Consider the following 19,440-nt stretch of genomic DNA (forward strand, 5'->3'; position numbering starts at 1 on the left):
GAAAGAAAAAGACTAGTAATACTTTATTTTTCTGATTTTTACAAATTGATGTTATTTTAATTGCAGGTAATTCAGAAAACGATAAATCGATATCATATATATATATATATATATATATATATATATATATATATATATATATATATATATATATATATATATATATATATATATATATAGATTTATCGTATCAATCCCAAAATAATTCTTTCTTATTTATGTCCGTAGCAATGGAAGAAATATCATGAACAATATCTGTTTCACTTTCCTCTAAATGCCTTTTTTCTATGTAATCTTCAAATACCTCTAAAAGACTGTCGGTTCTTGATAAATCAGTATTATCCGCTTTTTTTTTCCTTTGTACATCGGTTAAAAGCAGCTTCAATTTGACTTTTTATCAGATATTCGTTCGGTTGGAATATTTTTATGTCTTCAATCATCTCTATTCTCATTGCATGTTCTGCAACAAAAGAGAAAACAAAGAAGAAAACATTTTGGAAATCTCATGTGAGGGGTGGGCTCTCCCAACTCGTAAAAGTACACAATTTTCATTGAAACAAATAGAATTTCTTTATGAAAAGTTCCTTTATGGTAAAAAACCGGCAGAAAACAGACGTCCGACCAATTAGAACATGCAATGAGAACAGAGATGATTGAAGACATAAAAATATCCCAACCGAACGAATATCTGACAAAAAGTCAAATTCAAACTGTTTTTAGCTGATATCCCAAGCAAGAAAAAGCGAATAATACTGATTTATCAAGAACTGACAGCCTTTTAGAGGTATTTGAAGCTGACATAGAAAATAGACATTTAGAGGAAAGTGAAGCAGATATTGTTCATGATATTTATATATATATATATATATATATATATATATATACATATATATATATGATATGGATTTATCGTTTCCTGAATTACCTGCAATTAAAATACCATCAATTTGTAAAAATCAGAAAAATAAAGTATTACTAGTCTTTTTCTTTCTCTATACACACATATATACATTTTTGCTACATCCTTAAAGTTTTAGAAGATCTAATCTGCATACTGGACACACGTTTTACGTACGAGAAAACGCATAAAATGAGCTACAAAAAAAATTATTTTCTGGAAAACAAGAAGAGATCCCATGCTGCTTTCTTCTTCATGATGTTTTACACATAGCCAGGTACCATAGTATATAAAAGGTTTTTTTTCCTAGTGATGCTGTTTTGAGTTAATTGCGATCAAAAAAGCACAATTTTTGATAATTTGAAAAATATCAGGGTATTTTTCTCCTAAAAAAAATTAAACCTCAAACAAATTTTGTGCCATTTACTCTGTTCATAGTATAAACTTTCAGTATATGTTACATTTTTTTCGGGGGGTGGCTTTTTGGGGGAAATAACGCAGGTTCAACTTGCGCGAAAACGGATAGAATCCATACTTTGCGACCCCTTATCTGAAGAAAGCATCAACCCCCAACCAAAATAACTATGAAGTCATCATCACTAGATACATTACAACCAATAAATATAAACATAACCGTGGGGTGGTGTTTCTGTAAAGAGCTAAAGCTCACTGAAACGCGACTTTTATAATTTTTCTAAAAAGCGCTGCAAAACGTCAAACTTTGGGAATTTTTAACGAGCGAAAAAAAATTTTTGGAATGCTAAAAATTTCAGAATGTTCACTTCTCATGACCTACTTTGACATATAAAAAAATTATAAAAATCAAAAATGGTCACTGCCACACCTTGTCTGAACTTCAAAATAATGGCTCTTAATACGTGTGCGCGAATTAGGTCGTCGTGTTTCCGCTCTTCACGCTCGAGCATGTTTGCGGTCCCTTCGTGTTTCTTGTTCAGAGATTCCAAACCTGTTCCGCCCTTGATTTTAAAAATGGTAGGTTTTTATTTATTTAGTTTCAAACTACAAATGGGAGAAAAGTTAAAGGATTACTTTTAATGTACTAGTCTAACTGGAGTATTTGATCCCGGAAAAGAGTGTTAAGGCTGTGATATAAGTTAGGATTTTATTTCTTTCTTTATTACCGATTTGTATTTCAATAATTTACTATAGAAAGAGCAATGGAGGGGGGGGGGCGGCAAAACTACTAGAGTCGGCCCTGCAAACGTGCGGTGAATAACTCATCCCATACGTAGTACCGTCAAGGTGCGCAAGATTTGTGACTTAAGGGCGATTTGAACCAATCATTGTTAATGGGGTAAGAAGGTTGCTTAGATTAAAACCAGCTTGCTTCGAGTCAGTGCAGTTCATGTTCATTCTCATCAGGAGGAGGCTTTAAAAGTGCCTTCGGACATGGCCGACGAGAGGCCCTGTCAGCTTAGTCGAAAACAAGGGGCCCGCCCTTGAGGAGGCCCGCTTTGGAATTGGAACAATATAAATTTTAGAAGTTTTATTAAGGAAGGGGAAACCAGTGATTAAACCGACACGGGACAAGCCTTGACTCTCGGTGGCCCTGCTCCCGGAAGATAGTCATCTCCCAAAATGTTTTGCACCGAACTTACTAGGGAAAATAGTATATTTGCTATAAGAAATAATACACAAAGTCGTAGTTCTTTCGAAAATATTTCAATTGGGTGAACGATTTGATGATGGTTGATTAACGCTCTTCTAGATTCGAGATGTGGAGTTGGAAATGGAGGAAGAGAAGAAGCGCCATGCCGAGACTCAAAAGATCATGCGCAAGAAGGAGCATCGCGTCAAGGAGCTTCTCCTGCAGACCGAGGAGGACCACAAGACAATCACCATGCTCAACGATGCCGTTGAGAAGCTTACCGAGAAGGTTAAAGTCTACAAGAGGCAACTTAATGAACAGGTCAGTCTATCTTTCCTAACGTTCATCCAATGACGGAATTAATTTGGGTTGTCGAACCCAAAGCCATCCGGATCTTTTGCAAAGGAATGCAAAATTAAGTTTCTCCTCCGCCAAGTCTTTGCTTTTTGTCTAGAATAATTCTAACAAACTCTCCATACTTACGTTTAATCACAAAAGGAGAACTATTTGCATATAATATTTTTTTTTAAATAAACTTTGCTGTACGACATTCACATGTACTTTAATCAGCGATTTCGAATTTGCATTACTTGCATGATTTCCATGTGTTTTGTGCTACTTGTAAAATTCTAGTAATTGTAATACCGAAATCTTACATTGCAGGTAAGCCTGTACTTTTATATATATAATTCCAATTTAACGTTTCTCTTATATGCTGTTGCCAAGTAATAATGTGGTCACCAAAGAATAATTTCCTTTTTACAGACGTTTCAATTGTGCGAAGCATGCTGCAAAGATTCCGAGTATGTTAGATTAGAGCTTTATAAAATACATGAACTCTACTTATGTATCTAACCGATAATGCAACTAATTTTTTAAGATTTCCAGAAACAATATATAAATATTTTTTAGTTTAGTATCTCACGAGATTCATCCATAGCAAGAGTTCACGTTCTTCATAAAGTTCATGCAATGAAACAAGGATCTAAAATACTCGGAACCTTTGCAGCGTGCTTCGTGCAACAATTGATGCGTCTGTCACCATGGAATTGATCCCAAAACATCTAATACACCGTTTTCCTTTCATATTGTTTCGAAATAATAATGTTGAAGTCAAGTTTCTGTACTTTTTAACATGCCCTAGCCCATCTTATACAGTAAATCCCGATTATCCACGGAATAGGGTGGCACGGTAACCGCGGATAAGCGAATTTCGCGTATAATTCACAAAAGGTTAAAAAATGACAAGTGTATGCAATAGCTAAAAAAAATCGATAACATTCTCATACATTTAAACTATAGCAGAAAACAATAACAATGGTATATGTAAAAATGCATGTAAAAGCTAAAAATGGATCTTTCATTATTGCAAACGGATTACACACATAGGTGAGCAATTGAGCAAACAGATCAAGCTAGAAAATACCAAAAACGTATAGGGCAGGGGAACTTTTTTTTTCAAACAAAACTGGTCTGGTCACTCGTTTACGCGTGGAAGTAGTGCAGATCTAAAGCAGTGAGCAGTGTAGATCTAAAAATCAGGTTTTAACTAGTTAGGTATCGGTGGTTTTGGAAGGTTTGATGTGAATGGAAGGGAGTGGGAAGAAACAAACAGGAGTGTCTAAAAATAGATTTTGCACTTGTTAAGATAAAATCTTTGCATCTATTTCTTTTGGTTTATCATAGCTATTTTTTTTTTTTTTTTTGAACGTGGAAAAACCACGGATAATCGGGATTCTACTGATGTTGATTATTGGATACGTTAAATATGTTCTGGCCAAATTTAAACCTTTATCTCTGGTCGCGTCCATCTAATGCAACGTTTGATACCTTCTTCTCTTACACAGGAGGGCATGACTGCCCAGAGCCTGACGCGTGTCCGACGCTTCCAGCGCGAACTTGACGCCGCTGAGGAACGTGCAGATGCTGCAGAGAGCAACCTGTCCTTCATCCGTTCCCGCCACAGGACCATCGTGACCGGGCCAGCTTCCGTCAAGCAGGTCTTCGTGACCACCACTGAAGAGTCTTCCAGCAGCACCGCCAACTACTAAGTGACATCAGCTGAAGACGTGCTCTGGAGCACGACTGCCATCCATTGTCACATTTACTACTTTTATGTGATTCCTCGTGTCAATGTAGCTGTCCCTCTGTGCACCCCCAAGACAGTCTGATGGCCCTCTTCAACTGCGGAAGACATACCACGACGGACAGCGACAAAAGAGTCGATTGTAAATGGAATTAAGCATTTCCAATATTTATAAGTAGATACTTTTCAAAAATATTGAAATACAATTAACTATTTGCTATTGAAACCAGCATTTTCAACGAACACACATTCCGTATAATATATTACAATAAAATATAACTACACGGCAGACGAAATTCCAACCTATGTAGAAAATACAAAAACATGCAGTTAACTATATTTCAGAGTTGCTTGGAAGCAGTTAGACTATTAGAATATAAGTAATAAGCGGTTTCAATTGAAGCAGAATGAACTATTGTAAATACAAATGCCCAGCTTTACAATTATGAACCGGAAAAGAAGTGGGAATTTCAAATCAATATATTATTGAAGCAATGATGCCATGCATTCAAGAAGCTATTCAACAATAAAATTAAAAGCGAAGTTGGCAGTCCAAACATTTTTTCTTTCCCTTTACAGGCATTCAGTAAATTGTTCTGGGCATAAAGATTCGACTCAAACATTTGTGAGAGAATGCCAATCGCTTTGAAGAGAAGAGGGCCACAGACTACATTCTTTTCTAAAATAAAGTGAGGAATAAAATGAACTCTCATCCACGTCATTTGTTTACTTTTCTGAACGTATCATTCTCAACTAGGATTCAGATCTCTATGTAAATTGTCGCTGCTTTTGCAATCGAGCTTCGGAAGTACAAAATCCTATTTCAATAGTCTTTAAAAGAAAAGAATACCTTATAATAATCAGAAGGGCATTGAAATCATGAAGGACATTAGAAAATTCTATGCGTTGCAAAAGGTACAGGTAAGAATCATCTTTTAACAGCTTCGGGAGCTTTAACGCACTTAATAATGTGCTTGCGAATCCGACTAAGCTCAATGTTAATGTCAGCTGTTTTATGTATGCTGTTTTCTGCTGTAACTGAATTAATGCTTGTAAACGGCTCTTTCCAAGTCCTTCTGTACTGGTTGACGTTTCTAATTAACGCCACTAAAATAAATGCGCCAATCGCTTTGTCTTTCATTGCAATGATTTAAGAGAATAAAGAGGTAATAAATAGAGGCTGTCTTTTATTTTCACATTGATTTTGGGTTAAATATGTTTTTAAATATATCAACTTTACAGTGCACTGTTGGCACTCGGCAGAAGAGTAAAAATCATCAAACTCGCAAGAAATGGGGAGGGCAGTAAACGCCATCAGGAAATCAAGTCTTATACAATGCGATCATTAATGGGGAGTTTGGCTCTTGTTTTCAGTTAAAATGCTTTTGGCATCGAGTCGAAAAGTCTAGTTTCGCCATTGCTTTTGGTTTCTACCAGTTTTTAAGTGGACTCGTCCAAGGATGAATGCTAACAATCTTGAGGAGGTGTACTTTACAAATACAGTGAAACCTGTCTAAGTTGACTACTTGCGATGCCGTATTTTAGTGCTCAACTTAGACAAGTGGCCAACTTATAGAGGTTGGTATAATATGATATAGGACTAATTATGTACCTGACAAAGGTGATCAACTGAGACAGACGGTCAACTTTACAGGTTTTACTGTAGTATAATCAGGGCCTGATTATGGCACAGGCCAACTAGGTCTGGGCCTGGGGCCCCATCTTCCTAAGGAGCCCCAAATTACTTGAATTATGCTTAGCATTACAACTATATAAAAAATACAAGTTATTTTTAAAATAATGATTTGTTAATTTTGAAAAAAAAAAACTTCATTAAATGAGAACGTTTATAAATTCTGCCAGTAGCGAACTTACCATGTCACAGTTATGAGGGGACCCGAAAAGGATTCATAAATGCACATGATAAATGATTTACATGGTTCTGTGATAGACAAAGAGGTTTCCCAAAAATGAATTCCCATGGGGCCCCAAGCCTGTAAATTAACCATTGCATTCCGCTATAGTGTCTTCAGGGGCCTCACTTTTATTTAATCGGGCCCTGCGTATAATAATAAGTCAACATAAACAAAAGGCACAAAAACACAATCCCTTATTGGTTTTGTTTTTGAATCCAGTAAGAGCATTGACTAACTACAAACTGCGACCGTTACTTTGCTCTGCGCACAAATAACATTTTCCTCTCTCACTTATCACTTATCACAAGAAATGAACTCTGTAAAGGTCATGACTCTTTCGAACTCTTATTGCGATTGTGTTCATGTTGACTATTTACTATACTTGTATTTTAAGGCAAAGTTTTTCGACTATTATGTATAAATACTACTTCATCTTTGAAACACTTGAACATTTCTTTCTTAGTTGAAACTTTTCAGGAATATGATTCGCTGAGACAAGTTGAATCTTTTTCAAACGGGACAAAAACGAAAAGAAATGCTTCTCACTTCAACGGAAGTTAATCTGTATTTTTCACAAGTTAATCAAAATAGTGTAGACGATTATTGTTAAATTACTCAATTACACAAATCATTGATTTTAATAATTTGCAAATTTATCAAACAATAATGTTTCATAATTCTCCTCTTTTTAAGATTCTGTTACGGTTTTGTCAATGAAAAGAAAATTAGACACAGAATGGTATAGATGGTAAAAAAGAAGACTTCTTAAGGGTAAGGAATAAAAGGGGAGCAGTTAGGCCCATTGCTAGTTGAATAATGTAAGAACCTTTATTAAATTGAATCACAATTGCACTGCAAAATATTAAGTTCTTCCGAACACCGATATTTTGGAAGAACTTCGGTCGAACCGAAAGCTGGCATAGGCATGACAGAAACTCAGAGACCATTCCATTTTGTTGTAAGAATTGCATCTTGAACAATTTTTTCATGCTTGCCATTTTTTAGAAAGAAATAAAAGAAAAATAAAGGTATGTTAGAACAACTACAAGAGTTGCATTTTTGCACAAAAAAGATGAAATTTTTGTAAAAATGATTTTTCCTAAATTAACTACGGATGCAAATAGCACTAACCCATTTCAAACAATAAGAAATTTAAGAAATGGACATATTTCTCATAAATTTCCACAGTGTAGGCATTTTTCGACTTTTCGGGTTCTTTTTTTTTTTTTTTTTTTTTAATGGTTTTAGCGACATTAGGAAATGTTAAAAATAATCATTTTTAAGTATTTTGATACTTCTTCTTTCTTTTAATTCATTTATTTATTTATTTATTTTTTGCAAAAGAGGCTATTCACAAATGAAGTCGAAGCTTGATGGGGGAGGGATTTTTGATACTGTGACAGTTTGTGACACGGAGGAGGAAGGAGGTAACAAGTGTGATATGTATTCATTACAAGGATACGTTCATGAAACATAGTCGACATGTGACGAAGAGGGGGAGGTGTAAAATGAAGTGTGACACTTAGTGACAAAGAGAAAGTAGGTAAAAAAATGAAAAAGTGACATCATTTATGGTCAGCCCCAAGAGAAATTGTGCAAACTTTTCTAAAATTGTGCAAACTATTGATTTTAAACAGCCTAAATCAACAATCAAAGCATTTCGCCTTTGTTTTGAAATGCTATCCACATTTCAAGTAACAGATCGTTTCTTGCAATGTCAGAAAATACTAAAATATGTGTTACAGTCATTTTTTGCTAAATTAAATAGTAATATAAAGCAAAATTTTGAATAACTTAGTTCAAAAACATATCGCACCCCGGCAAGGAAAGTGACACCACTCAAAAAAAAAAAAAAATAGCAATGGAGAAAATCAAGGTTTTATGCAACAGTAGTTTTAAGCGATTTAATCTCAAATACTACTACAATACGCACAACAAATTTATGATGTGATGTTCACTGCTTAGCTTTTGCTGTGTCTAAATATTAATAATGCATACTTAAAGTCAAAACACTTTTCTTCTAAATTATGAAATTTTAAAGAAGCGTCACTATTGATTTACTCGTTTTTACGCCACCACGCACCAGTTATGTAAGCTAACTTTGTGCGAGTTTTGTGGCAAGAAAGAGCATTAAATTTAAATTTTAAATCAATAGCTAGCACATCCCACCCTCCCAAGTTTTGAGTTGTATCACTTCTGTTGCTGGGGTGCGATATACATTCGCAAGCATATGGTTGCCTTTTAAGTTCACTTTAAAATAAGGACTGGCTCAATCCCACACGCAGTATGAATCTTTATACCCATCAGAAACTTCCGATTTCTCATAAACAGCTGGAAAATCATAGATGCTGTGCAAAACTTTCTTATATTCTTTCAAAAGACGCTCGACATCACTATCATCATAATGGACGAGATCGTCGGTTTGCCAGTGCCATGGACCATCTCCAGTAAATACAGGTGAATATCTGGGAGCTTTCTCATAACCAGCATCAACCACCTTTGTTACATAATCTACAGAAAAAAAGAAAAAAAAACAGCGATCGTTTACATATACCCCGACAACAGAAGCGACATATCATAAAAGGTGAACGAAAATGGTGTTTTTTTCCTGAAGAAACATGATTTTACATTTTAAAAACTTTTTTTTTCAATGTAAAGTCTGTTTGAGGTAAGCCATGAAAAATCCTCATTTATATAATAACCAATGATCGAGTAACGCTCCTGAAATCATCAACAATGAAAATCATGCCACGGCATAGTTTGATAATATGATTTGGTAAATTTTAACATGCAGGGAAAGGTTTTATTGTGACAAGGCTGAACTGGATCCGGTCACTTAATTGTTTCACTGGTAAGACTCATTTTAGGAGAATAAAACGTAAAAATGGTCAACAATGAACGCTATGTACTAGAGTTTTGGGTTCATTCACCGGAGTTAGGGTTAAAATTTCAATTATCAAAATATCATCAAACAGGCAACTGCTTCGTTCAAATGAAGAAGCAATTTTTACCCGTCATATCTTGACGGGCGATTTTCTACACTGCTCAAAATAATTAGGGGAGCAAGCAAAAAAGGGAAAAAAACCGTGCGAGTCAGCCACGTATTGGCATACAATGGATAGTACGCGCGTACCAATGCGCAATACAGAAAAAAAGCGCTAAAAAAATTGGAATTAAGCTTTAATTCTTTGAAAATATGGAAAAAACATGAAAAGATGATGTAGAGCAACAATTTGGTTACATGTAAACGATGAAAAAAAATACTGTTTAGACATGATGCATCAGTTTTAATAAGACGTGTGGTCTCCTCGAACAGCTAAGACAGCTGCACACCTCTTTGCCATGGATGCGATGAGGTTATCGATCTGACTTTGGGGAATACTGTTCCACTCCTCAAGAAGTGCAATCTTCAAGTCTCGAACAGTAACAGGTGGCCTTGGTCGCGCAGCAATGCGTCGTCCGAGCATGTTTGGGACATGCTTGATTGGATTCAGGTCGGGGCAATATCATCCTGAAAAACAAAGAAATCTCCAATGGCTCCAGCATAAGGGATGACATGAGGTCGCAGTATCTCGTCTGCATACCTTCGTGACATTCCGAATGATATACATGTCCGTACGTACGCCTTTGCTGATTCCACCCCATACCATCCAACCAACTCATCTGCATTGTGACCGTTCACGAAAGAATGCGGGGTTATTTCAAGTGCCCCTGTCCCTCCATACCAGAACACGTCAGATGTCACACTCCAGACTGATTTGGGACTCATCTGTAAACAGCACTTGGCTCCAATCATGTTGCTCTCAATCTCGATGTTCAGCAGCCCATCTTCTTCGGGCCGCACTGTGGCGTGGGGCATCGGAATGCAGACCATTGGCCTACACGCATAGAGCCCCTCATGAAGCCGATTACGTACTGGTTGGCTGGACATCCTTCGTCCTGTTTCCAAATTGCTTCTTTACTTGCCTTGTTGTTGTTTCATCAAAGGGAATTACAAAGTATGATGAAAAAATATCCTTAATAAGGAGGGATTTAAAGTAAGGTGCAAGTCCAAAATTTATTATGTACTTAACTTTATCAGATAATTTGATACTTTTTGCTATTTCAGAATCATCAAAAATAACCCGTTTAATTACAGATAAATTATTTAAAGAACAAATGAATAATTTTTTTACAGCAAACTAAAGCTAAGAAAACCTCCTCTTTCGATTTTTTTTAAAATCTTGGAGTGAATTTGGAAAAAAAAAAGCCAAAAGCTTTGGGTTGTTTCATCATAATAAATTCGTTTTCAGTAGAAGACGAAGAACAAGGAATTAAAAATACAGCTTGATTTTTCAAGCTACTTGTCAACCTCTTATGTCTCGCCGCATCAGCATGAGACAATACCTGTGAAAATTTTTGATTATCAATATTTGAAAGATAATGTACAAACAGAACAAAATGCTTTAAATTCATCCTTTTCTGCACGGCATCATGTGCTGATCTCGCATCGATTTCTGTCTTCTTTTTCCAGCCACAAGGAAGAGAATTTCGTTTTCGCTGCATTTTAATAAAACAAATAACTATTTACATTTTGAAAGCAAAAAGTTAGTGACTAAATTTAAAAAATATATGTGAAAAGAAATAATCCAACTTCACTGAACAGAAACAAAAAGCAAACTGACTTTTTGTGCTGTAAGAATGAACTAATACTCAAACCAAACACAAGATATAAGTTCTATAAAATAAATATTTTTTCCACCAGGGGACAAACCATTTAAATTTTGCTCTAAATGTTTTTTTTTTTTTGAACCAAGTGTTTATATTTGGGTTCTAACTCAACACATTGGATTTATTTTATTTGGATTAGCTATGAGACCTAATATGATATTATATATTTTTTGCAGAGCATGAATGATTGCAAGAGTTACAAAGTATAAATAATTCAAACAGTTTTATATTGAGCATGTGTTGTGGTTAACTGCATACCCTCTCCCCTTCTCCAGAAAGAAAAAGCAGTCAGCAGCATAGGTTTTTCTGTTTCTTTTTTAGAGAAAATTTCTTAGGGTCTACAAAATTTATTTTATCCTAAAATATACCAGATCATCATGGAAAGTTTCATTTTTAGGTTGAATTTAATTTTTCTGCGTAAATAGGGAATAAATAATGAAAATTTTAGGAATTTTAGAACAAAACATGAAATTTTAGGATTTTTAGGACAACTCCTACTCCTGACAGTGTATACCGGTCATCAGTTGCTGTAGTGGCGTATGGCCGACCTTGCCCTGGTCGACGTCTAACATTTCCTGTCTCTTGGTATCGATTCCACAGCCTTGCAACAACACATCCGGAGACTCCAACAGCGTTCACGACACTACGTTATGCTTGCCCGGATTCCAGTCTGCCTATAACACGCCATGTCATGGATTCCGGTAAATCACGTTGTTGAGACATTCTCAAGTAACCTTGTCTCAAGAAAAAAGTACTGCACAATCGAATTTCCCTGTTACGGCAATAAAACAGACGTTTCTGCAACATCCTGATTTCTGCCCTTATATCCTTTTTCTGGTTTTTGACGTCATGAACACTGATTTGCATATAAAGTTTTCTTCTTCCGTTTCCTAGTAGGCTTTAAATTATGGATTATTCGTTTTATGTTACTTATTAGTATACATCTTTGCGTAATTTTGTTAAAACCATGTGCTCCCTTAATTGTTTTGAGCAGTGTAGTATATGAATAAAATCAAACCGAAGATGATTTGTAAATATGACGAAGAAAGTTTCGCTCTTTAAATAAATGTTAAAAACAACCGTCGCCATGGTAATCTGAAAAATCAGAGCAACATCAACTTTGGTCTAGTGAGGATAATAAGCAATTCGTGATTGCTCAAAAGCCTTATTTTAGTTGGTGCAATAAACTAACCTGGAAGCGTCGTAATGCTGTTAGTAAGATCTGCGGGTTTTTCACAATGCTGACAGGTTAAGTTTGCCCCAACTACAGTTATTGATTTAAAATCTAAGTTTAACGTTCTTGCCACAAAACTTCATGAAAATTTAATCTCACGAAAATGTGAGGTTTATTCGCGCCACTTAAAAATAAAAAACTAGAGGACCCGACAGAAGTTGTTCTGTTCAAACTTTGCCAAATGAAAAACTGAAAAATTTCAATAAACTATCAAGTGTCCCAACCGTTTTGTAGAAAAAAATAAGTAAATAGAAAATGTTTTAAGCTGCTTGGTGTCAGAAGGCGTATATTTATTACAACTTGATTTATCTAGTGCCCACAGAGCAGTTGTTTTCTCAACTTTTTTTTCTGGCGTACTTCAAAGATCTTCAGAGATTGTATGGTTTGTTCCTTTAGGCATACACAATGGATAAAAATCATCCTCAGATATTAAGTATAAAAAACTTTCCCATCTGGCAAAAACGGGATATCCCGCTGCAACGTCCCCCATATGAAAAAGAATAAAACAATCGAATGGATATCGTTTAAAAAATGATAAATGTAAAAACAGTTCCCTGAATAAGCGAAAATCACTCCCCTCCCCCTCCCGATATAAAATGAACACTTTCTTCAATTAAATAGACTAAACACTCTTTAAAAACCAAAAACAATTCTTTGCAATTTAAAATATTTTACCAAATAAACAAAAGATACAATAAATTACATTAACAGTAGTAAACAAATAATCACGCAACTGTATTGTTATGGCCAAAGTCGCCAAGCCACCAAGTTCCTGTAATCCAACCGATCAGTGAGCGAAGCGAACTCCGACCGATTAGAGGTCCCATCTTTTGAAGGAAAACTTCATATATTTGCCTAATTTGTTCCTTCCGCCAAAGATAAAAAATCTTCCACTGCACTGATCTTGTGTGTACAGAACTACCCTGTTGTAATTTATCTGGACGAAAATAAAATTGATTTCATCTTCAAATTCCACCATCTTTTCCTTTAGTAATGTACTGATTAGTTTGAAAACCCTTAAAGTATTTTTGGCATTGGTGCCAAAACTCAGATGGATTTGAACCGAGAAACAAATGTTGCTATGTACGGTACTCTCAGATCATTTGGTTAGGAAAACCTAAAGCACCGAACCGGTCACATGATCTACGACGAAAAATACGCGTTTTGCGTGAACCTAGTGAAAGAAATCCGATTTCTTCCAGTATTTTACTTTAAAATATATCACTGGACCTAAAATCGTTGCTTTCAAGAAATGATGGCATCACTCTCTTTCTCTACGTTTTATCTATTCTCAACTGACATGTCACAGTAGGAAATTTCATTACAAAAAGCAGAGTTGGTTTTCCTATTATCCTTTGGCAACGGGTTAAATATTTATTTCAATTCTCGCTCAACAATAGGTTAAAATAAATATTAATCATTCGGGAGGTATAACCATCCAATGTTTAAATTAATTAATTAATTAACAAAAACGTTTCCGATTCGATCCATCGCGCTTCGAAGCCATGCTTGCTACAACTTAATTACTCACAAAAAATTTGATCAAAATCGGTCCAGCCGTTTAAAAGCCTTATGGTGACAAACGTCCGCACAGAAGATTTTTATATATTAAGATATCCGATATTTGATATGTATCGGATGTTTTGATATCTATCCGATATTTTCAATCAGCACAAACTAAAATCTTCAAAGTAGTAAATGAATCCTCAAATCACTCTTTATTTTCTTACATTGTTATTACAATATGTAGACTTAAAATTAACGCTTCTAATATTTCATTTAAATTTTTTATCAATTTTTATGGCGTTCATTTAGTATTAGCTGTTGTACTCATTTTCTTCTGTTTTTACACATTATATGATTCTTGAAATAAAAAAATATGCTTTAGATGGTGCACAGTCATAAGACATTTTCTGTTTTTCTGACCAACATTTAATGAGGCACTCATAATACGAATTAAAATTGTTACATTACTAATCATTTTATGAATATAAAAAAAGGAATATTATATTACTTTGTTACATCAATGATGTATAAATACATCATAAAAATATAATACATAACTTTTCGGTTATTTTTAATAATAAATGAACAATATTACAATGATTAATATATTTTTTGTATTGAAAATGCTTAAATTGAAAAAATAAATATCGAAAATATCAAAATAAATATCGGATATATATCGTGATACATATCATGATATATATCGACTGATATATATCGGCGAACCATGATTCGCGCACTTAAAATTGGAAAGGAATGTAGTTAATCATAAAGAGATGTGAAAAAGAGTTAAAATGAAGCATCTGAATAGTTTTAGAACAAGATTTTCAAACATCTGTATTTTCATAAAAATTTTAGAAATTGGCCATTTTTTAACCTTTTTTTTTTCAAACCTTTAAGCTCGTTTCCCGGTAGCTAAACCTTAATATTTTTCAAAAATAATACCAAAAACGAATTTCTCGGGTGCAAATATGTTGCATCCCAAATGCGCATGTCGAAGTTTAATACTTTTATTTTTATTAAATACCCTAATATTCAACTAAAATTAACAACAACAAAAAAAGATCTGATTGAATGTTATTTGTATAAGTATTAAAATCATTGTGAGAGAACAAAAAGTTTGACAGAAACCAGGAATCTTTTCATCATTGGGGTTTGTTTGTTTTTTTTTCATTTAGAATATGTCTTAGTACCTATAAAAAAAGATACCTAACTAAAATTAGAAAATACTTTCTGAGCCAAATGATAAAGTCAACACTATTAAAATAAAGAAATTAAAAGAATGTTCTTGCAGTAACTAAATAGTCCTAGAATAATAAATATTCCTGCAAGAATATGATCTGTTCTTTTAAAATTTGTACCCATTATCATCGTTGACTTTATGATTTATTCGTTCGACCACAAAGGATAAACTTTTCATTTTTTACTTACTTAGTTCATTACCAACTTCACAGAGTTCTTTGAACTTGGCAATGGAACAGAATTTCTTGAGTAATTGCTTATGTTTAATACTCTGATCTGGCAATTCCCTCGTTTTCCGAAATTTAGGACTAGATTCAGAAGTTATGTTCCGATTTTTGTCCTTCAAATCTTGAATGAGACTCGAATGGTTCATCAGATCATTCAGCATCTTCTGAACTATATCATGTACTGGAACCTTTTGAAGCGAACTCAGCTTCTCCGCCCTTGAAAGGTATCCTAAGCAAGAAAAGAACAAAATGATCTTGTAGCGCATAATTGTCTTACACCGTTCGAGGTCTTTTCTAACAATTAATAAGTTCGACCAGAATTAAACTAGACAACATTATTCTCTACCAACTTTGTATTTTTAGCATTACTAAAATGTTTTCTTCAGTTGGCTGGGGTTACAAAAATTTTCAAATCAACGCATCAGGGAAATTATCAAAAAATCAATTGCAAACTCCGCTAATTAAGGGTGGTTGCAGCAAGATTTCGCAAGGCAATCCTACTTTATACTTGATTATACTGCTTTCAGTTCAGTTACATTTTATATTATAATTTTAAAAAATATACGTACATGCCAACATCTTACAGATTATTTCAGTGGTGCGTTATTATTACTATTTAAATATCTACGTTTCTATTTTTACGCTAATAATGAGAAAGGAGCCCACAATTACACGTATCTTAAAGAATTGGGGAAAATTATTCGTGTATTTGTTTATTGTCGATATTTACAACTCGCATCCAGCCATTATGAACTAATAGGGAAATAAGTAAAGGGCTAAAAAGAATAGCAAAAAAGATCTCTTTAAAAAATTACATTAGTTTTTAGCCATTAAGTACTATTTAAAACAAACGCTTATTGTCATATTAATACCGCACTTGATTTCCAAAAGTATAGATCAACACATTGTTTGCCATTGCTGCGTAGTCAGTTAAAAGTTGACTACGCCATCAAAGTAAATAGTAAAGCCATCAAATAATATTTTACATAGGGAATCAATAACTACAACTAAATTTAAAGTTAAGTAGAAATATCTTCATTAGTTGCCTAATTATAACTCATTTCTGCCTTTTATGTAAATCATGGCTTAATTTAGAACGAAATAAATGCGGGAGCCCTATAATCATAGGAAAATAACTTCATAAGAAAATAGCCTGAAATCGTCTAATACATATAAAGTTACAGAACAGTTCAGGGGTAACATTCCCAAGCTCCCAACTACATTGACGCACCTCCTCCAAGCACCACCAAACAAAAAAATATTGCCTAATCTATGCAATGATCCCAGTGGCGTATATTCAGAGAACGAATAATCCAACTCTGTCCCCAAGCCTTGAAATTTTTTTGGCTTAGAGATCAAGTACTGGGTTACCATCACAAATGTCCGTGGATCAAACCCCACATCGCCCACTCTGCCGTTCACATCCGTACGCCGCAACCACTTTTCCCTGGTGGGCGATGGGCAACCATGTAAATTAAGACCAGACGTAAATAACCATAAAAAAATCTATAGGGAATTTTAAAGTTTTTGAAGTTTTCGATCATACTTTAAAGTTTAATACGAGAAATGGATATTTCTTAGATTACTATCAATATTTTTCTTATTTAATTATTCTATAAAAATGTGATTCATAGAAATAAAATCATGAATTTCTTAAAGAATATAGCAGATATTTATTTAGAGGAAAGTACGGTAACGACGCTCGGTTAAGGGAAAACATAAATAACTGCTCAATCCCCTCCCCCCTCCCCTCAAAAAAAATCGGTATCGTTTTTGCCGATTGTTTAATTTGTTTTTTAATAAAACATAACTTCCAAGCTTAAGGAACAGTTCGCAATCAACTGATTTGCATAAAAGATTTAGGAACCTTTTTTTGTCGTTTATTTAATTGCATCAGGCATTGAGCGGAAATGCCCGATATGTTGTTAATTCGGTTCTTAATTCTGATACAAGATGCAGCATATTTAAGTGCGACAAAAACCATGTATTAAGTTGTGAGGGCCGGGCCGTTCACGCCCGTTTTTTTTTTTTTTTTTTTTTTTTTTTGACCACGTATTCTAGTTTCTAGTACATGAGGCTTTATGCGACTATTTTCCACACATTGATTACAGCGAAGTCAAGTTTCATACTCTACCTCGAACTCTCCACAAAAACAACAGATTTCTGTCATCCTACTCGATTGGAAGCAAATCATCTGTGACTTATCATCATTACACGGATGAGATGTGAGCTGGTTTCAATCACTAAGCTGGTATCTTAAACTCACTAGCTTACGTGAGTTCCAATATCCTTCATCGCCATTTGTATAAAGTTTTCACTGAAGTACGACAGTCAAGAACAATTCAATCGATAACAGCATTCGTCAGCTTATTACGAGCAAAAATCCAAAAAAAAAAAAAAAAAATCAATGTAAATTTGCTGTTAAAATGCTGCAACTGAAAATCATGCAAAACTGTGCAGAAAAACTATTATAGAAGTTAATATTCATCGATTCATTATTACTATTTCTCATAATTATAAAATGTTGGTAACTATATAAATGCATATTACTTTACTGACCGCAAAGGAGAGCCAAAACTGCAATATACATCTGCATTGCTTCGTACCAAACTGCGACTGAAGAGTTAATGAAAGGATAGCACTGTTGCAGAGTCGCATTGTTACGTCACTAAACCTATAGACAAGTAATTTAAATCCAGACATACAACATCACTTTAATAATTTTTGAAAAATGGATAGCTAATCTTCTTTTTACTAATCAGTAACGACGATTCGGGGGGGGCGGTCCCCCCCCCCCCCACTATTTCGGTTCATTTATTTATTTTATTTTTCAATTTTGAAACCAAAACTAGAAACTATAAAAAAAAAGCAGAAATGTCTAAATTTTCAGATCATAATTATGTGTTTTACTTTGTTGTATACGAAACATTATTTAGCACAAGCTGTAACTTTTCGTTTATGTATTCCTTAATAAAATAGTTCATTATGTAGAAATTAGTAAATCAATTGTTTTACTGAGACAAACCATACTTGCTTAATGAAATTATTACCAAGTGTTTGTGATATCTCCAAATACTTTGGGGTAAATAATGCTGAGTCTAATTCATGTCTAAGTGTTTCTTTGGGGAAAGTTATTGCGTACATAAATCATCAAAATTTTAAGTAAAATGTGAGTTAAGTTGTTAGATTTACACCAATTAACAGTCCAACGACTATCGCGATGGGACCGCAATATTTGCTCGTTATAACCGAGTACTCGTACAAAACGGGTTCGTGAAAAGAATCATAAAAAGTTATAGCTTGCTTTGTTATTTTTATATTCCTATACAGTAAAATACCTCAATAAAAGGTAGATGGCCATACCACCTTTTTGATAATGTCTCTACCAGGGCTGGGCGATATACTGATATATCGTTATATATTGATATATAACTATTACCACGGTAGCGATATTTAGATTTCTATGCGTCCGATATATTTGTTGAAACGGAAATACGGGACATAATTACGGAGAAATTGAAATACTGACTCAAAAATACATAACTTTTTATAGTACTGTATGATGGATGAGTGCTTGAAATTTCAAGAAATTAACTGCATTCTTCAATCAGTTATTTTATTTTGAATTATAGTACAGGGGGAAATTAACAGAACCGCCGAAGGTCAAGGTGGACCCATTGTCAGATTGGTCTCCGGATCCCATCCCTCTAAAAAGTTTTCAAGAGCTTGGCCCTTCCAAGGACCGCGCCAATAGTTTCTGACAAGACTGATATGGCCTCTCGTGGGCCCTGAAAAGTGAATGTGTGTTGGTTAAAAAAGCATCTTAATGCAACAATTAAAAATTAATCAATGGAGGTATCGACACGGTTCATAATTCTAATTAAACGTAAACCATTGATATTACGCTGAATAAAAGGTTTGCGAAATATACTGAACAGAAATGTTTGTATTAAAAAAGAAAGGAAAAACGAAAAAACCTAATGAGATTAAATATAATACACGCCAGCTCAAT

At 34.3% G+C, this 19,440-nt stretch overlaps 1 protein-coding gene across 1 annotated transcript in view; it reads left to right on the plus strand.

Annotated features, from left to right (window-relative positions):
- The window catches only part of LOC129231790 (paramyosin-like), a 123,429-nt gene extending 117,660 nt beyond the window's left edge, over positions 1–5,769 (plus strand). The window contains exons 15-16 of the mRNA XM_054866168.1: positions 2,628–2,828; positions 4,355–5,769. Of these exons, the coding sequence (XP_054722143.1) occupies positions 2,628–2,828; positions 4,355–4,558 (405 nt within the window). The 3' untranslated portion in view covers positions 4,559–5,769. The remainder of the gene's footprint in view (positions 1–2,627; positions 2,829–4,354) is intronic.
- The last annotated feature ends 13,671 nt before the right edge of the window (positions 5,770–19,440 follow it).

This window comes from Uloborus diversus, chromosome 1 (genome assembly GCF_026930045.1).
Source record: "Uloborus diversus isolate 005 chromosome 1, Udiv.v.3.1, whole genome shotgun sequence".
In the NCBI taxonomy this organism is placed as follows: Eukaryota; Metazoa; Arthropoda; class Arachnida; order Araneae; family Uloboridae; genus Uloborus; species Uloborus diversus.